The sequence below is a fragment of the Amphibalanus amphitrite genome, unplaced genomic scaffold, assembly GCF_019059575.1.
Source record: "Amphibalanus amphitrite isolate SeventyFive unplaced genomic scaffold, NRLGWU_Aamphi_draft 000011F_arrow, whole genome shotgun sequence".
NCBI lineage: Eukaryota > Metazoa > Arthropoda > Thecostraca > Balanomorpha > Balanidae > Amphibalanus > Amphibalanus amphitrite.
This window is the reverse complement of record NW_024881507.1, coordinates 547,118-566,791: the sequence shown is the minus strand read 5'-3', so window position 1 is coordinate 566,791 and position 19,674 is coordinate 547,118. Positions and strand designations below refer to the sequence as shown.

Genomic DNA, 19,674 nt, shown 5'->3' with positions numbered 1-19,674 from the left:
TGGGTCCTGTCGTGACTGTGTGGATCCTGCCGTGACTTTGAGGTCCTACCGTGACTGTGTGAGTTCTACCGTGACTCTGCCGTGCCGTGACTGCGCAAATCCTGCCGTGACTTTGGTTCCTGCTGTGACTGTGTGGAACTGGATCCTGCCGTGACTGTGGGTTTTGCCGTGACTGCGTGGGTTCTCGCCAGGACCGTGTGTGTATCCTGCCGTGACTGTGGGTCCAACCGTGAATGTGTGGGTCCTACCGTGACTGCGTGGATCCTGTCGTGAATGCGTGGTTCCACTGTTCCCGCCGTGAATGTGCAGTTCCTGCCGTGAATGTGTGTGCGGTTCCCCTCCACCATAAGCAGCGAACCATACCATTGCTGTATGGGTAGTGGGTATTGGGTACTTTATAGCCGTGCCGTGTGGGCGAATATGCCCCAGCGAGACGCCACCGCTGAATGATGCTGCCCGCCACCTGGCGGACGTTTAGAAACCCGTGGTTAGGTACCCGAGGCGAGATGTCGCGACAGGGAGTCCACTACATACATACGTCAGCGAACGACACTGAACACAAATTAAACGAGAGATAGGCCATTTGTAACAAGCAGGTACTTTATTTGCAAACGTCACGTAAAACTGGCACCGTAACATAATGTCTCATTCAACAGAGTACCAGTAACAGATGCTGTTGTTCAGTGTTCACAGCCATCAGACTTGGTTAGCTCCCAAGAACCGGAACCCTCAGTGCAAGAACAGGGTCCTGGGCAAAACATCACAGAAAACCCAACGAGCAGGTGTCGGGACCAGCACGAGTCGTGCTCCGTCGGACGCAGACCACACCGACACGCCGGTCCGGTCACGGTGTCACAGCGACACTCCTCAGGCGGACGCAGACCGGTCACGGTGTCACAGCGACACTCCTCAGGCGGACGCAGACCGGTCACGGTGTCACAGCGACACTCCTCAGGCGGACGCAGTGCGGCGTCACCTCCATGTGTGCCGTGACCGGTCCGCAGATCAGCTGCAGCGTGTCCGGCCCGGTGGGCACCAGTCGCGCCGTGCGCCGGTCCACGGGCCGACCGGGCCGCGCCCCGGCCGGCTGGGACACCATCAGCGCCGCGCACCGGCCCCCGGTCGCCGCCGCCGCCGTCAGCGCTGCGTCCTCGAGCGCGGCGCGCAGGCGGGCCAGCGTGGCCAGCGGCGATTCGGCGGCTGCTGGAGGGGTCCGACCCGCCGCCGGAGGGGTGCGACCCGCCGCGGAGGGGGAGGGCGCTGTCACGGCCGGGGCGTCCAGCAGGATGGCGTCCGGGTAACGTCCGCCGCTGGTGACACTGATGTGCAGGGAGGCCAGGTAACCCAGCACGGCCTCGGCGGTGGGCAGGTAGCTGCGGCGGCGGTAACGGTAACAGTTAGACGGAGGCATCCGATACCTAGTCGGTAGTCGATAAGGACAGTCCAGTCAAAACCATACCAGAAATTGAGGCAAGACGTTGAAAGGAGCCTGAAAAGTAACTTCTGAACACATATATGATTCAACACCCCAAATATGCATCTCGTAGTAACTCACATAAATCTCACGCGGTGCATGGACTCGGAGGCCGGGAGGGGCATGCCGTGAACGGTGGGCGGCAGGGTCTGGAGCGGAGCGCTGGTGATATACAACACGCTGTCACCGGCGGCTGCCAGTGTCACCGCCGCCTGCGACGTACCGAAGAGCAGCGATCAGTGATTAGTGAAAACTGGGAACAAGTTATTAGCAGCTGAATTGATGAATGTCATTTCCCTGTATCATTAATGCACTTCGTCATCACGCTACTCAGCCGAGGTTGCTCTTTGTAACTCAACCAGCTGTAAATGAGTGTCAATGAAAAAATAATAAAAACTATAAGACAAATCAAAAGTTCACAAACATGATAACAAATTTAGCACACCCTATATGTTTTTCTCGCGCAGCTGTTATTATTTCAAAATGTTGAAAAATAATCGAAGAGAAAGGTTATGCACAATCGCCTCCACCTACGATGAAACAATGTGAGCATCTGCAACTATGCTACTTCATATTGCAAATTGAAACAGTCTGAAAATAGCAAAGCAATTATACCAACATTAATAAAAACTCACATGAAAAACAAGTTATTCAGTGTACAGGATGAGCGCGTTCCCGTAAGCTGCCTCAAGCTCCAGGATGGATGCGATTAGAACTATCGCAGGGCCATGCAGTTTCAGTGACAGTTAAGATTTAGCTCAACGAAAAAATCACGGACGTCAGCAGCAATTTGAAATTTGAGAGTCGCAACGCGACCCCTTTGTCGAACCGTACATTTTTGTCAACTATTTACATATATATGCGACACATTGTCAAAGAAAGCGTGCATTATAGCACATCAGGGAGTTCGAACAACAGGCTATAACCACTTCGTAGAGGAGGACATGGCGGAAACGCACGATTTCATATGGTTCCAGTAAAATCAAATCATACTTTGCGTTAATCCGCAGAGCGTTGCCAGCGTTGCAGTCCAAGCCAATCCAAGCGGTCAAAGCCGTATCCTCCAGTCCTCCAGTCAAAACTTCAGTCAAAACCGGTATACGAAAGGCACCAGTTAACTGAAGTGGGGTGGAGCAGGGGTAAGGTTCTAAATACGCTAACAGTCAAAGGCGAGAGCGAAAAATGGGGAAAAAGAAAGGCAAAGCGGCGGGAAAGAAAAAGAAGGTAAAGGATTTGGGACCCACACCAGCGGAAATTGCTCAAATGGAAGGTGAGCTCCAAGCCAAAGTCGCTGAGGTCTCTACAGAAATCGAAGGATTGAAAACCAGCATCGATGAACTGCGTGAAGAAAATCTCAAGCTTCACGAGGAATCCACGACACTCAAGGACGACACCCAAGCGTAAGTAGGTACGCTGTAAATCGAGGGAGACTGCAATGAATAGATCCCCAACTGAGCAACTATGATTGGGGGTCAGGTGTGAGGTGGGTGACTCCGGATAAAAGTGACTTATAAAATTATGAAACAGGTACGCACACAGGTCGTAATTACCCAAATCATACCGACACTGTAAAGTAATATTTTGAGGATTTATTGCTATTACAGGCTTGTATTATATCATTCGATCCGTTGTGAGCGAAAACATAGATAGACCTAATTTTCGCAAGCGCCGCTCGTTGCCACTCGGTGCCTGCCCATCGTTCAGAGCGAATAATGTTTTGCGGTACAGCCTACCTTCAGGCACTAACACGGAAAGCCACCTAGCGGCAAGATTATAAGTTTGCGTTCGCTCAGCGCTCCAGGCGACCGTTGGGCGAACGCCTACTTATAATCCTGCCGCTAGGTGGCTTTCCATTTTAGCGCCTGAATATAGGCTGTACCGCAAAGCATCTATTGGTTTCATCGTGGGTTCGCGTGGAGGGATATCGGACAGGAAAGTAATCATGCAAATAATCATCGTTAAAAGGATGAATTCGACTAGAGAATATTCAAACATTCAATACGTAACATGAAATGCCTGTCCTCAGTTGGTCTACTCAGTTGGTAGAGCGTTGGACTCCCGGTAGCGAGAGCCCGAGTTCGAGTCGCTCCGGCGCTCGATATTTGAGACTCCTGACGGGGGTGGTCTGCGGTTGGTGGGAGCGGCCGCAGCCAGTTGAAGTCAGTTGAGTGGGACAGGCCGTGTTCAGCTTTGAAGGGCAAGTTAATATTTGGCATCTTAATTCTCCCGTTACCCGGAATTGCACGATCGGACGGTAGGGGGACGGTAGGGGCTCCGGCTGTCAACCCGTCCATTCAAACATACGAGCGAAATTTATATAAAAAATATTATCCTGTATACCAGCATACCTACATGAGCCGGCCGTCGCCTTCCCTTTCAGCATGACATCAAAAGACGAGAGAGGTGGCCGTTCCCGTCCACATTTATAAGTATTATCAGGGTTTCCCCAAAAATTCCGAGGTCATTCAGTAAGCAAAGCTGCTTTCTCACCATCCACCACCACCAGTTTCACCGCTATCATTCCAGCTACGTGAGTGAGATGCGGGCGCGCTCGGAGCGGCGCCAGGCGATCCTGCAGGGCATCCAGCTGCTCAAGGACCAGCAGCTGGCGTCGGTACATCAGCAGCGGGCCGACGCGCGCAGCGGCTACCAGCGGCGCCGGGCGGCGCTGCAACACGAGATCACCACCCGCTCCCAGGAGCTGGTGCTGGCGCAGAAACAGCTCCAGGACCTGGAGCCCGTCCGGTGAGCAGGCGACGAGCCCGCGGGAGGGGGGAGGGGGAGCTTGGGACTAGGGGCGGCAGAGACCCCCCAGGGAGATGTGGAGGTATATCCGAGGTATTAGAAAGGACGCTGCGCTTTGCAGGGTTGTGGGAATTACGGAAAGGCGACAGAAATACTGGGAAAACGGGTTTCCGAAGAGGATTTCCAATGAAAAACGATGGAATGGACCCATGTAACACCGTTGCCGCATCAATAATTTCGCAATGCCTGAGCCAATAGTAATAAGCAGCAATAAATCCATATACCGTGGCCCAATTGATCCGGTCTCTGCGCCCTTAAGGAAGCTGCAGCAGGAGCAGAACACCAAGATCAGCTACCTTGAGACCAAGCTGGACGAGGAGAAAAACGTGTACGACACGCAGGTGCTGGAGATGAAGCGGCAGCTCATCAGGTGACCCAGCAGGGACCGGGACTGACGCCCGGCAGACCGGCGTCGTCATAGAATGGTGTTCACCGTGTGGATGTGGTGACTATTGCCGTCCACATTAACGCTCAGGGATGCCACCACATTCACGATTAATTTACGGTTGCTGTTTTGTACTTCCTTCAAAATATAAAAAAGCGGTCCATTATAGTTTTGCATGTTAACTGCTCGAGCGTATTTGAATTCTTAGAAGTTGTTGGTAGGTTGCCACTCGTTTAGTCTCGTAAGTTCCAAATCATAAACAATAATTGATTCGGACGCACATTTGCTCACTCTGATGGTGGGTGCGCTCTCGTTCGCCAGGCTCAAATACTCGCTGCAAGACGAGCTGCAGCGAGAGCTCGACGACGTGAAGGAGCACGCCAGCTCAGTGGCTCAGCAATGCCTCGGGTGAGTTAGCACAGCGCGGTGCCTCAGACATGTTGGGGACGTGCTAGCCAGATCAGTGGCCGAGTAACGAACGGGAAAATTTGTGTCGATAAGTGACTGAAAAGGTGCCTGGGACGCAGTAGGCATATATCATTCTTTCTTTCAGAAAAAGACGCGTAACCCGAGGTAATTTCAGAACACAGTCAGATACCCCACACCCGGACCCGAGAGGTGATCGTTCTGCCATGAGTGCCAAATCGTCCCAGTATTACTTTACTAATGGCACCCGGTCTGTCAGTACTGACCGGCGCCCGTCGCCCCTCCCCCCAGGAACTACGTGAGCCGGGTGCGTGAGGAGAACGCCACACTGCGCGGACAGCTCAAGGAGCGTATCGACGAGAACAAGCTACTCGAGTCCGAGTTCCGGCGCCAGAGTCACATCCGCAACGAGCAGCTGCGCGAGCGCTCCTACCGCAGCGGCATCATCCGCCGGCTGCAGGAGAAACTGAGCCAGCTGTAGCCGGCTGCAGGAGAAGCTGAGCCAGCGGTAGCCCGCAGGCTGGCCGCCGGGGGCGGGGTTAGGGACCCGGCTGGCGGCTGCTGGGAAAGCACAGCCGCCCGGCAGGCCGCATGGAAGGGGACAGGGGGCGACCGGCGGGCAGATATGTTGGGATGAGTGGACTGTACTGTAATGTTCACACAAAGTCCAGAATCCATAACAATGTGCTGTAGTAATCTAAAGTTTGGTATCTAGCATGCACGAAAATCACTAAATTTGGGAAATGAGCCATAATAGAAAGCATAAAATCTGTAAGTCATATTACTTTTATGTTGAGCATTAGTCTCCAGAGCAAAACCTGCCCTAATGTGTTGCAGCTTTTCCTTGTATAAGAAGTGTAATCATGATTAATAGTTATTAGTTACCTTTGTTACTTGGGCAATGGGTTGAAGGAGCAGTCTTGTGGTGGTGTAAATGAGGTGGGACCTGGGAATAATGGTAAAGCAGGTGCTTACCTGGAAAAGCAGAGCAGACCTTATTGAAGCCTCACTCTCTACCGCAAGCAATGTTACTGGACTCCATGGTCTTGGTTGGAATGAGCAGTGCAAACTTGATTTTCCATTTTGATTTGGAAAACATTCCACTGGCTTGATAGACATACATGAAAGTGGCAGCATTTTAAAAGGAGAGGGTGAACATCACTTATTGCTTGAGTAAATGCCTCTTGTCCATGGCTCTGTGTTCCTTGCAACATAGTTACCATCAATTAAATACCTGTAAATGGGTAATTTTCTCAAATTAGGGGTTACCACATCATGCATTGGTTGCAGATCACAGCCACTAAGGGTAATCAAATAGGATTTATCAGTTATAGCAGGGTTAGACTCAGCATCAGCTTGCATTACCATTCATCATATTTTTTTGGCATCGAGGCTATTACATTTCTGAAAAGCCACCAGCAAGAAGCCACATAAAATGTAGTCTCAATAGAGAACTTGACATTCTATAGGTACGGTTCGCCATGAGTGGTGTAACAAAAAATTTTAATTTTCAGATGCCAATTTACCCAACAGAGAAATCACTAGGAAATTGCTAGGATTTACCCAAAGTCATCCCGATGGTTATGTCTCATGGATGTGAAAAATAATATCAAATCACCCAGCCTCATGTTTGAACAACAGCAATATTTTTCACAGGGTTGTTAAAAGTTGACGAGAATTCAAAGAAATAAAATAACAGCAGCTGGCGATTTTTAGCTGGTATAACTGGACTTTGATCTATTTCATTTCTGTTATTTTGGGTTTCCACAAATCAGTAGGCGGAACTATGGTCAAGCGTACCCATTTTCGGGAACGCATTTTCGTTCCCATGTTTGGGAACGATAAACCCAAATATGGGAACGCCATGTAGGCAATATTTAAAACAAGAAAAAGAACCGTTAAATGACGTCAAAAAATAGAAAACGATCGTGAACCGCCTGATATTTGTCGCAATATTGTTGGGAAAGAGTTTGATATTGTAAGGCCCATCGTAGTTTCAAATCGTTCCCCTATTTCTAAAGCAGTCCATCATCCGGGCCGCGAGCCCAAATTTGGGAACGCTCTCGTACACTGGCGCTGCAAGCGTTCCTTATTATGGGAACGGCGTACCCATAATTGGGAACGATTTCACCGACGCCTTTCAGGGGCTCTTTTCATTAACAAGCATCACATCCAACGCCGCAAATTATTGTTAACGCAACAATCATCAGATGACCTTTCCGGCAAGACCGTCGCATGTTTCGCCCGGTCTTCTGCGCTTTTATTCCCGTCGATCTCGCAGCGGGCACGCCCCCTCTGCAGGATTACGTAATGCACAACGCTCAGCGATGTTCAACAAGGTCTTCCATACCTATATCCACCGTCCGTGCCGAGGGTGGAGACATGTCAAGCACCTGTCTGTTTATCACCGATAGTTGACGAGTACAAGGAAGTATCCAAAAATGGGAACGCTGAATATGTTACACCCTCAAAACACCTAGTCCCAATGAAAATCTAGTTTTTTCCTTTCTTAATGAGTGTAAGTGGCAAAAAGCCTGGTAGGATGGGCACGAGGAATGATCAAAATCAGCATAGAAATTAAAAATAAGCCACACAGCGACCTATAAAGAGAAATTCCCCCAAAACGATCATGCTTAGAAACACGGAAGTCAAAAACCACGCTCATGACGCTCCTTATAAAACAACGCTAAACAGCTAGCATCCAAATAAAATATGTCTTTCCGGGCTGGTAAAATACAGCTGAATAATTTTCGACCACTTAAACTGAGTTTACAACAGTAGTTCGGTAAAATCACGCACGTTCTACGCGGTCGTCCGCCTCGACACCAAATGTCAACAATATTACCTTGGGACTGTCCGCGTGTTCACTTGCATCTATCAGCATCTGGTGTCGCTAGGATGAAACTTCATAACCAGGCGAAAATTATTATACTCGACCTCAAAATGTAACAAAACGCTTCATTTTCCTTAAAATTGCATGTTAAATGTAGTGTACCTAACCCATGTTTTCACCATTCCGTCATTTCAAAAAATCATTAAAAATATCATTCGACGGTCAATTTCCTAGTTCAACGGTCAGATTAAAGATAATTTTATAGAGACTTAGTACATAGATACTTAAATTAGCGTGCACTTTTTTGAGATGTGATGCACTAATGAGTTTTAGTGGGCGAACGGCCGAAAAATTACCTTCCGTTCTCATAAATGGGAACGCCCGTTCCCATATTTGGGAACTCCGTTCCCAAAAATGGGAACGTTCCTATATTTGGGTACTCATGACCATAGTTCCACCTACTGAAATAAGAATCTCAATCTTGTCCACGATGTTTAGTCGTTGACTGACATTTTCCTGTTTCAAGGCAGTTTGGGTTTAGTTGCATTTTATCTGTTCTAAATCAAGGACCACCATTCTCTTCAGGTCGATTACAGTTTCACGAACGCTGTTTCACGCTATTTAAAACCCAAGTTTCAGTATTTTCATTTTTTACCAATATTTTTTGGTCTAAGCTCAGGAGAACTGTAAAAGCCCGCCAGCATTTTTTGCCTGCATCACAACTGTCTTTTTCGCGCCAAGAATGTCGCTTCAGCAGAAGGTTCGAGGCCGCTAAAACAAAACTCCCAAATATCATCAAAAATCAAAATATCAGCGCCCAGTTTCGCATGTTGTTTGTTCATAATTTATTGCTCACTACTGCCAATAGTGAGCCGACGTTGCTTAAATAAGTCTCAGTACCATGGAAACTCGAAAGGCATGTAGTGCAGCCCCTCTCAAATCACACATCTTCCCTCAACTACCCTTCAGTGAGCATCATAATGAATCGGCAGCATTAGGGTTAGGGATGATAATTTGGCACTTGCCATGCCTAGATATGGGTAGAGTGTAATGCAAAATAGGCAACATAACAGGAATGTCAGCAACACGAAAAGCCAATTTTAATAATTGATTTGTGAACTTACAACATTTCCATTATCCTTTATCAGAATCCCGATCAAGAGAAAAAGACGCACGTCGCACACATTCCCTGAAAATTGAAATCCCGCATCAGCATGAGCAGTTTTAGCTCAGAGATCATGGCCTTAAAGGCCAACACTGCGCATTAAAAACATCTGAATAATAGAACAACTAGAATATATTTCGATTAATGGATCACCAGTCTGGCACAGTATGATATTATAGCCACGACTTTGCTACGACGCCATCCCGAGCTTAACAGGATGCGGCTGCTTTAGTCGCGGAAACGAGCTGCGTCAGTCAAGGACAGATGCTGCTCCATAGGCCGATCACCTTCGTTAACGAAGAACAACTCAATCATTAACTGCGGCGCCCAGCGAGAAGTAATCACCCCTGCAATCACTGATATCACTGGTCCAAGGACGACCCTCGATTCCAGTGACATATTCGTTCCAAAAGCCGCCCTTGGTTCCGAACCCTCCCCTCGCTCGGCTGGAGCGCTGACAGTGGCCGGCGGTCTACTCGCAGAGGACGCCTCATAACCGGCGCCTCCCCCCCCCCCTTCCCCGCCCTACGGTCCCCAGATACATGTTCCCGACCCTGCGTCCACACGCTACCGACAGCGGGCTGCCACTGAATCTCACACCGCGCACCAGGCTGTCCACCTTCTCACACCGCTCAGTAGGCGAAGCGGCGCTCGGCCGCGTAGCCGAGCTTCTCTAGGTTGGGCTGGCAGGCAAAGTTGACCATGGGAGGCGGGCCGCACATCACCACCAGCGTGTCGGGGCCCGGCGGAGGCAGGTGCTCCTGGATCATCTCGGCCGTCACGAATCCGCTGCTGTACTGCCAGTCTGCGGGAGCGGGGCAGAGGGGTCAGATGGTCACAGTTCGTGGGTACGGCACACAGGGACGGGGCTGAGTGAGGCAGTCATTCACTAGGTCGCCGGGTCACACCGATTCACAATCTCATGAGATCCCTGTGGGTAGCTAGAGGGGTCCCCAGGCCCAGATCCCTATCGCTAACATTCCACCGGGTCCCTTTGACTAAGAGCACATTGAGGTCCTGCCGCCGTGCCTCGCAGACTCCTGGCGTCGGTTTCCCAATCGCCGCCATTGCAGGAGCTTTACCGAATCTCAACTCGGGGGTCTGACTGCGTCTCGACTCTCAACCGCCCGACTCCCACAGTGTCCCCACCACTGACTCACTGCGTCTCGACTCTCAACCGCCCGACTCCCAGTGTCCCCACCACTGACCCTGCGCGGGCCGGTCGACGGTGTACCAGAGCTGGAACCGGTCGCGGTGCTCGTCCCTCAGCTGCTCCAGCTCGTCTCGCAGCAGGATGTCGTCCTCGGTCTGGTTGGCGAACAGCAGCCACAGCTCCGTGCTGTCCGACGGGTCCTAATGGGGAGAGATATAAATACATCAGATATCATCATCAGACAGCACCAGGCAGCACCAGGCAGCAGCCACAGTTCCGTGCTGTCCGACGGGTCCTAAAGGGGAGACAGACATACATCAGACATCAGACAGCAGCCACAGCTCCGTGCTGTCTGACGGGTCCTAAAGGGGAGACAGGCATACATCAGACATCAGACAGCAGCCACAGCTCCGTGCTGTCGGATGGGTCCTAAAGGGGAGACAGGCATACATCAGACATCAGACAGGCTGCAGCTCCGTGCTGTCCGACGGGTCCTAAAGGGGGGAAAGAGCACACATCAGACAGCACCAGACAGCATCTGCAGTCAGCAGCGACAGCTCCGTGCTGTCGGACGGGTCCTGAGGGGGATAGAAAAACACATCAGACAGCAGCCACAGTAGCCATGACAGCTCCGTGCTGTGGGGCGGGTCTTAAAAAGGGCAGATATACATTAGGTATGTTACATATCAAACGCCAGCCATAACACATCTCCATCCCATACATACTACTCGGTGCCAATCAATGTCGCATCTTGTCATTTTTGTTGTGTACTTATTATATTTGCCTCCTTTTCCGTATGAACGGCGCACCCGGAGCGCTACCGAATTAATGTTCATACACTTGGAAATGACAAACCAAGGACGGGCGCTTCATCTACCTCCCTATCGCCAGCCCCATCCCTCCCTCTCCCTCTCGTACCTTGAACACCTGCCGGATGAGCTGCAGCATCGGCGTGATGCCCGTGCCGCCGGCGATCATCCCCACCTTACCGGCCAGCACCGTCTTCGGGGGAGTGCGTTTGTCGGGGCGGACACTGAACTCGCCCGGCCCGGTGTACACCAGCAGACCTGCCGGGGGTCACGCGGGGTCATGCTTTTCTTCTCACAAAACGATTTTTTCAAATACTATTCCAGCCCGTATATAATCTGGTAATTAGAACGGCAGCTACTCACTAAGCCTTTATAGTTCACACTTCTGCCGCTACCGCACCTACGGACCCACCCAGTCAAAACTGAGAGCCAACATTCGCGCTACGTTATAAGCCCGCAGTGGCTTCCGGTGACCTGTCGGGAGCGGGGAGCCGACTCACCGGAGGGGCCGCGAACATCCACCGTCTCTCCCAGCGGCAGGTTCTCCAGGTACTGGGACATCTTGCCGCCGTCAGGGAACTTGGGGTGCACGTTCTTAAAGTACACCTGGTAAGCACAAGACGGGAAGGGTGGAGGTCAACCATGGAGACAAAAATCAGCCAATAGTCCTGGTGGTATTATAGCTAAACAAACAGTGCTATATTTGCAGCTCTACAGTTTCGATCGCGACGACCAATACCAAACCAATAATAACTGCAGTCGCTACACTATCATGCAACTTTTTCAATTATTGTCCATAGGTAATGTTTCTTGACGATTGCGCCAAACCCCGCAAAACGACATCGTGTCCACATAAACCATGCCCGTTGGCGTGGTTTCGTTGTTCCGACCAACCCCACCCCACTAAATTGCCAGTCACGCCCCTGGCTAAAGTTCAACAGACACTTGACTGGCAATCAGCCGTCACTGCCGGACCGGGACAGCTGGCACGGACGAGGCCGCCCCGACCGTCCGCCGAAACAGTGCTCGGCAGCTGCCGTCATCAGCACAAGCCGTCCTATTCAGCTTCAATGAGACTTCATTTGTGATACATTTTAACCCAGCTGGCCTAGCAAACAACTCTTGTAATGCAACGTCAAGTTCACCAGTCCAGCTACTGTCAATACCGTTCTGGTGGGCGTTGCCCATGGCCGCCAACAGCCCTCAACAGATTAGCCAAGTCACTCGGAGCGGCCAAGTCCCACAGCACCCACCTTAATGACGAGGTCCATGTATCCGAAGTCATCGTCGCTGGAGACGGGCGTGTACGGCCGGATCACCAGGTTGCCGTCGATGCGGGCGGAGAGGTAGACGTGCTGACCCACCGGCAGGCCTGTAAACGAAACGAGAGCAGCGTGCGAGTCATCGCTACTGCTGTCCGCTCGCTGTGGTGTCTAAAAAGGGTGCATCAGATGGTAATATGGCGGTCAGCAAAGTACATAAACCAGCCACGTCCCAAACCATTGTGTATCTGAATAGTGATTTCGGTAGTAACATTGCTTGACCACGAGCTACGTTCGCCAGGAAGCACTAGCATGTTGTGTGCTGTGTCAACACTGCCTGCGAATCAGTGATTTATACCGAAGTTCCTTACCAGATCCGCCCTTTTCCGCCCAGTTGCCACGTCCGTTTCCTGGCCGCGCCTTTCGCGGTCGCCATTCATCCTCCGTGGCGGCCCGCTAACAAAATATACTCCCCCATCCAGCGCCATTTAACGATGATGCTCAGTCACCGTGACAAAAAAAAACTCGGCCTTTGTCGGCCTGTGTCTCTCTGCCTCGTTTGTCTATACTGCCTTGCCTTCGACCCTACTACCAAACACAGCGGTTCTGTGACACGGTGCTCGGCTTAGTATGAGCTGTGCCGACTCTCCGTGGTGACGTCACTTGCGATCTGTATCATGCCCTTCTGTACGATGCGTCGGGAACATTAACGACCTATCACGATTTTCGCTGGCCATCTGTGTCTGGACATTACGGAATCAAATGGCCGATCGGATAGGCCGCCACCCGCTCCCCTCCCCCCTCACACCTGGGCTGTGGGACGGGAAAGGGGAGGGGGGAGGGGAGGAGATACCGGTCACCCGACACCGCTCGCCGCCGCGGCCGGCCGGCGCACAGTGGGCGTTTCAGGGGTTCTAGCCTCTCACAACCTTTCAACCCTTATAGCCTTGGATCTAGGAGACCTACGCCTACGAATTACACACCAAACTGTAGCAAATTCATTAAAGAACGTGAATGCATGACGTTTCCCATGTTATAAGCTTTCGCAATGTGCAGGAACTGCATGAAATGTTGCATAAACGTGGCAAAACGGAGCACTTCCATTCCCCCTTGCGGTTTGGCCCCTGATGGAGCTAGAGCTTTGCGGAAAAAACGAGCTTGCTTCCCGTGATGAGACGAAGCCGATGATACCCAATTTTAAGGTCCTAGGTCATTGGTTGACCTTCCAGGTCAGGTCAATTACCCAAAATTCGGGAAAATCGGACCTGTTAAAACATCGTAAAGTGAGGTTGCTTTGGGGCTTTTCGGGGTGCTGATCACGAATTTCATGCTAGTTTTGATCACAGATGATTTCTTCATGCATTTAGGCCAGGTCGGGTCAGGTCAGGTCAGGTCAACCAGTATGCGCCCTGCCGGGTATTCATAGTAGGTGTCAACCGCTACTGACAGCCTCGTAACATGATAAGAAGGCACCAAAACTACTTCGTAAATGCTCAAATGGTCGCTAAATTCGAAATCAGCTCCAAAAACTAGCCTAGAAACATGTAAAACTCGAAAAAGTGAACCGAGGTCACCAAAGGTCAATGACCTGACCTGACCTTCAGGTGACCTTGACACCCAGCATAATGCATGGAACCAACATCATTTCACATGGTTGAACGTTTGAAACCACAAAAAGACTGCAACCGCGCGGATAATGTGAGCCGACACGCCGAATCGCGATTCCGGCCAAACATGGTCTCGAAAAATAGGTCACAGGTCAAAGGTGATTTGGGTCAGGGTCATGAAATTTTCAGTGTAGGTGTAAAATTGATTAACCCGAATGTACTGAAAGTTTCGTCTTGATCGGCCACTTTTTGCGCGAGTTATTCGCGAAAAAACGAGGGTGGTCCGTTCGACCCCTTATAAGTCCGAGGGTTAAGGTTTTGAGTCGTTGACCTCGAGTCAAAGTCTGGTAAGAGTCCCTCAGGTCACGAACTTGGTCAGAGGAGGTCGACTGTCTAACTTACTTTGTTCCGGAGGTATTGACGGAAAACTAATATGGCCCTTGTGACGTCATAAATGACGTCATGCAAGGTTAGCAATGCAAAGGTGTAGCACCGTACCTTGCAGGGAGCGCATGAAACCATGATTCCATGTGCTTGAGATAGTTTTAGATCATTCCTGGCGCTAAAATAACAGTTTCCATATTTCCCTCATTGACTTATAACGGTGAGATCACGTGACCGACCTGACCGCATGTGAACTTTAGCAAAAAATCCGAGATATACAAATTGTGAGACCTCGGAGTATGCTACGTCCTGTAAGTTCCATCTTCCTGTGAAAGTTCCTTTGGCACTGAGGGCGTTGCGACGTTGCGACATCTGAGGACCGTGCAGAGGTTCACTTATGACGTCATAGGTCAGCGACCTGACCTGACGTGACCTGAAAATGCGGTTGATTTGACCAGATCCGGCTTGAATCAAAGGTCAAGTATGCCAAGTTTCAGCTCTTTATCGGCGGCGTGTTGTGAGCTATCACGTTAAAACCTATAAGGGGGCAGCACCCCCCCCCCCCTCGGCCTCGGGGGGGGGGGGCGTGACTTATGCAGAATTTCCCATTAACTCATGTGCAATACTTCTCATTTTTTTAGGAAACAAAATGTGTTTGAGGTTTCGCGAGCCCAGACCGGCCGGATCGCCCACTGTGCATCGCCTGAGGCCTTTCTGGTCACGTGACAGCTCATCCTCCGGTCAATTAGAATGCTTCTGACCCACGAGATAACACTGGCTGGTGTTACTGTCATCACTTGAAATAATATAAGCTAAAATGCAGGCTGATTTGTTCGCTCCCGTCACTATGGAGCTAATAAAGGCTAGACAGCGTATTGCAAAATGTTGCATAGCAGCAAATGGCGCAAGTTTGCGCACTTTTTTATTGCTTGGCCGGTTCAATAACATCACAATGCACATTGTGACACACGATTTAGAGCGGGACCTGGGGGAACTCAAAAGATCGGCTTTAACATAGTGAGTGATATTCATTTTAAGCATACAAAATAACTCGATGACATGTTTATCTCTCATGCTGCTAAATGATTTTCGCAACTTCATTTTTCGTTGCGCGGAATTGGTCGTAACATGTCACAGAACAACTCATAAAACCATTTACGTGTAAAACTCACGCGCGTAGGATCCCCATAGCATCTACTTTGAGTCTTCAAACACCCGAAAACTATGGCTTGTTTACGGCCTAAGAAATCTTTGTGTTTGAAGCCCCTTTCACCCTATACCAAGTTGTTGCATGACCAGATAATGGTCATTTATGTAATGTATGGACATTTTGTAGTCGATTGGTATGCTTTTTGTTTTCATAAAAGCAAAATAATTTTTTTGCCCCGTAAGAGGCTAGACCGGCCCGAACGCCTACAGTGCGGCGATGCATCGATGCTATCACTACGAAACCCGCTAACTACATTGGAACGGTTCGCAAACAGTCGGCACATTCGTAGACGGCAACTCGTAATTATGAAAAAACTGCCGCGGCGCATTTTTGACACGCACTGCCACTGGCGGTCTCTTTCTACCATTTTCCACACTCACCGAGCACGTGCTCCTTGGAGGGCAGCGCGAACCGGAAGCGGCGCGTGTCGGGGCTCAGCACCAGCTTGTCGATCAGTCGCAGAGGGTACTTGACATTGGGGTCCTGCAGGGCGCGCGGCGGGCCGCGGCTCTTCCGGCGCCAGAGGTACATTTTGGCGGCCAGCGCAGTGACAATCACCACGCCGAGACCGGCCAGCACCGGACGCACCTGCAGCGGCATGGCGGCGGCCAGTCAGCGCGCGGGTCACCGTAGGTCACCACAGGTCACAGCGGATCGCCGCGGGTCACGGGAGGTCAGCCTGAGCGTCCGGCGGCCACAGAGCGTCAGAAGCGACAGAGCAAGGGGGGAGGTTCCTGTCGGCCGGTCGGCTGGCCGCTGGCAGACCCGGCTCGGACAGAAATAGCCCGGTGCCAGAACCCCACCCCGGGCATCGGTCCAAAATCACCGGCACGGTGACAGGCATGAATAAGCCGAAGGACTCACGCCGACAATGACAGGCGCCAACGACGACAGACACAGAGGTGGACAGGGCAGCGGTGGCGGAACTCACCATTGGCGGTACATCGTCCAGCGACATGGCACGGTAAGCGGACTGTCAGCGTGAGCGACCAGCGGCGGCAGCGGGGCCCGTCAGACGCGCACTGCGGCAGGAGAGGGGCGCCGTCAGATCGCCCGCCAGGGGGCGCCGGCGACAGGGCACGGGCGCCGGACGAACGCACTCACCCTCCGACGACTATGAGGGAGTCACGGAGTGTAATGGGAAAACGTGTAATTGGGTCCTGGACGACTGAAGGAGTTATTCTTTCTCAGGCATGCTTAAAGCTTTCCGGTTGAGGAGAGCGAGTACTCCTCCCCACATGGTATTGTCGTGATTACTCAGAACGTGATGACGGTAGAGGAAGAGAGCTAAACGCTGGCGAACTTGACCTTTGATTCAAGCGAGATATTGTGAGATCAACTGCATTTTCAGGTTAGCCCAGGTCACTGGTCACACAGCCAAAGTTCATAAGTAAAACTCCGCTGCACATATATTTACCTATATTAGGTACCAAAACATAACTAGCACCATTGAAGCAACCAAATATAAATTTAAATAGGCACCTATTGGCGTTGAAAATGGTTCACCGTGAACCATTTTCAATACTACCAGGATTTACATTTGAAACAAATAAGACTGCCAGCATTTAGTCATGCTAAAGGGCAGACATACCTATGCCTAATGATCGGACTGGGTAAAAAATGAAAAAAATTACTTGTTTTGGCAATGTCTAAAGACATTACACAATTAAAATAATAAGAATAAAATAACTAATGTCAAACAAAAAGCTTTCAGTTTACATTTTCTTCAACTTGCAATTAATGAACCAAGCAAGTAAAACGTGGGCGAGTTGAAGAATGTTTCAAGGCCGACAGCTCCTCCACTACCTGGCCTTTTTGTTACAATTTTGAGTTTGGCAGGAAAACTTTGTTACTTTAATTAGAACTGGAGAATGCAACCTAAATCGTTTGATCTCAGTTGCCCAACCAGCGACCATGGATGAAGTATTCCTGGATAGGACACTCCCTATGGCCTATCCCCAACACTAGCGCCGGCGACTAAGCGGCCGCCCTGGTGGCGGAGCGCCGAAGCATCTGTGGCAAGTGCACCGGCGGCCGCTGCTTTGGTGCGCATGCTGGAAACGTGGTAATGTAGAGTGAAATTAGCGAGCTTAAGCTCGTGAGACACAATTTCCAACACTTAAAATATTTTTAGTCCTTTCTAATATATTGTGGCTTCATTTAGACACTACCACATACGGCACCATTGGACACGATCTGCCCAGCGCCCATAGCACGCAATGCTAAATGGCGCCTACGCCCTCGCCGTCGTGCGTGGTCGGAAAATCGACGGAGTGTCCCATCCAATAATACCTAATCCATGCAGCAACCCTGCCTGAGTCGCTCCTTGTCCTACCCAGCACTTCAACTTGTCTGGTAGGTATCCTTGATCGGTGCTCCCAAGACCCAAGTCCCAAAGTTATTAGAAAATATTGTACTTAAGAGTCACTATACAGAAAAAATCCTACAGACAAAATATGAACTAACCACATTACCACACCGCTTTGAACCACACTTACAAATGTTAAACAACACACACAAACTTTGATTTGCTCGTTTTTGTTTTAGCAATGCGCTCGTTGAAGATTTATAGATGCATCAAGGGTATGTCTCAACGATGGATTTAATGCAAAAGCTAAAGTGATGACATCATTTATTGAATTTCATAGGAAACAACGCAGAACAACTTTACTTTGAGGAAAATGAGCGAATAGTAGGATCGCATTTTGATGATGTCATAAAACCAATAACTGCATGATAAGAATTTTCGACAGAAATGGTGCATTTGCGACAGTTTTTGCGACAACTGTAGATGAGCAGCACGAAAAATAACTAGAGACTGGGGCCGCGCCGCTTCAGCTTGGGTCTTTTCTGATAAGTGTGTTTGTAATTCGTTTTGATCTACGGCGAATGGACCCAAAGTATTGTGGCGAGCCATAGGAATTAATTTTTTATGATTCCCTAGCAGGTCAATGGAAGCATTTTGGCATAACGCTGATGTCTAGGTAGGTACCTAAGGTACACTTTACGCGGTAATAATGTCATATTTTAGTTGTGTGAGGAACAAGTTGCATTGCATAGTTTTTATTTTGGGGCACAGGTTAACAAATGTCAAGGTGATGTCAAAGGCAACCAGCATTGGCTCAGAAAAGCACCTTTCTCGTCTTTTTCTACATCCCGCTTCAATTTCATTCATCACGGCACCATCACGGTATATCACGGTGCCGCCTTTAGGCCAGAGTTCCAGGGACTAGGTCCGCTCTCTGTCTCTGTTCTCCGTTTAGCTGGAACCGCTCTGAGGGGACCGACTGGCCGTCCTCTCCCTCTGTCCGACCGGCGAGGAGTCGCAGCAGGGGACCGCCCATCTGCGGGCAACCGTGCAGCAGCAGCAGGGCGGTCAGCAGCGGCGCTGCCGCCCGCACCCCGTACCAGGCCACCACGGGCGCCAGAATGCTGGGCACCTGTAGAGAGTAGAGTGTAACGAACGTGACCGAGCCGGCGGCGTGCAGCAGCGCGTGCACGGCGGCCTGCCGGAGCGCCGGGTCGGCCAGCGGGCCACCGCAGCGGCGCCGGAGCCAGGCCGCTCCGAGCAGGGCCATTAAGAAAACCAACAGGGCCGGCTCGGCGGCCAGCGGCAGCCACTCGGAGACGCTGCTGAACCCGCAGCCGCCCAGCGGAGCCAGCTCCACCCAGGCGCGCCAGCCGACCACGGCCGCCAGAGGAACGCCCACCGCCATGGCGCCGGCGGCGAGCAGGGGCGCGGTGCGGCGCGGCAGCGGCCGGCCGCGCGCCAGCCGGACCACCAGCAGCGCCTGCAGCAGGTGCACCAGCAGCGGCGCCAGCGAGTCGAGCGGCTGCAGCGCGGCGCAGGCGGTGGCGCCCAGCGGCCAGCGGCCGACCAGCGCCGCCACGAACTGGGGCCCGTGCAGCAGGCAGTTGGCGGCGGTGGCGGCGGTGACGGCCAGCAGGTGCCGCAGCAGGTCGGCGCCGGCCGGCCGGGCCCACCGGTAGCGCACGGCCCGCCGGTACAGCGCGGCGGTCAGCGCGGCGTGCAGCGTCCCGGCCAGCAGCAGGCAGACCAGCAGGAAGCCGAGCAGCACGGTGGCCACGTGCCGCACCGCCGCGCCGTCCCCCTCCAGCGGCCGCGGCGGCTCAGCCGGCGCCTCCAGCGACATTTGCCTC

The 19,674-nt window shown here is 51.4% G+C and overlaps 3 protein-coding genes across 14 annotated transcripts; 1 reads left to right on the top strand and 2 right to left on the bottom strand.

Moving 5' to 3' along the window:
• Positions 1-586: 586 nt before the first annotated feature.
• Positions 587-8,650, bottom strand: LOC122381827 (translation initiation factor IF-2-like). 7 transcript variants are annotated; one of them, XM_043366540.1, is made up of 4 exons: positions 8,579-8,650; positions 6,066-6,324; positions 1,556-1,686; positions 587-1,373 (listed from the first exon to the last, which is right to left on the bottom strand). In XM_043366540.1, the coding sequence occupies exons 2-4, from the start codon at positions 6,225-6,227 to the stop codon at positions 929-931; spliced, it is 738 nt and encodes a 245-aa protein (XP_043222475.1). In that variant the 5' UTR covers positions 6,228-6,324; positions 8,579-8,650; the 3' UTR covers positions 587-928. The 7 variants fall into 7 exon arrangements, 6 of the variants coding, with proteins under 6 accessions (XP_043222475.1, XP_043222494.1, XP_043222477.1 ...); XM_043366559.1 differs by having other exon boundaries at positions 1,556-1,636; XM_043366542.1 differs by having other exon boundaries at positions 1,556-1,727; positions 8,579-8,647.
• On the top strand, positions 2,464-5,865 carry LOC122381856 (coiled-coil domain-containing protein 166-like). The gene is made up of 5 exons (XM_043366578.1): positions 2,464-2,874; positions 4,001-4,219; positions 4,539-4,649; positions 4,986-5,072; positions 5,382-5,865. Exons 1-5 carry the CDS (start codon positions 2,657-2,659, stop codon positions 5,569-5,571), a joined length of 825 nt encoding a protein of 274 aa, XP_043222513.1. The 5' UTR covers positions 2,464-2,656; the 3' UTR covers positions 5,572-5,865.
• A 552-nt stretch (positions 8,651-9,202) lies between the features above and the next one.
• On the bottom strand, positions 9,203-18,239 carry LOC122381800 (NADH-cytochrome b5 reductase 3-like). 6 transcript variants are annotated; one of them, XM_043366450.1, is made up of 8 exons: positions 18,012-18,239; positions 16,445-16,535; positions 15,894-16,101; positions 12,304-12,422; positions 11,551-11,656; positions 11,160-11,308; positions 10,297-10,441; positions 9,203-9,893 (listed from the first exon to the last, which is right to left on the bottom strand). In XM_043366450.1, exons 2-8 carry the CDS (start codon positions 16,469-16,471, stop codon positions 9,721-9,723), a joined length of 927 nt encoding a protein of 308 aa, XP_043222385.1. In that variant the 5' UTR covers positions 16,472-16,535; positions 18,012-18,239; the 3' UTR covers positions 9,203-9,720. The 6 variants fall into 6 exon arrangements, with proteins under 6 accessions (XP_043222385.1, XP_043222415.1, XP_043222395.1 ...); XM_043366480.1 differs by having other exon boundaries at positions 17,980-18,164; XM_043366460.1 differs by having other exon boundaries at positions 17,806-18,145.
• Between the last annotated feature and the right edge of the window lie 1,435 nt (positions 18,240-19,674).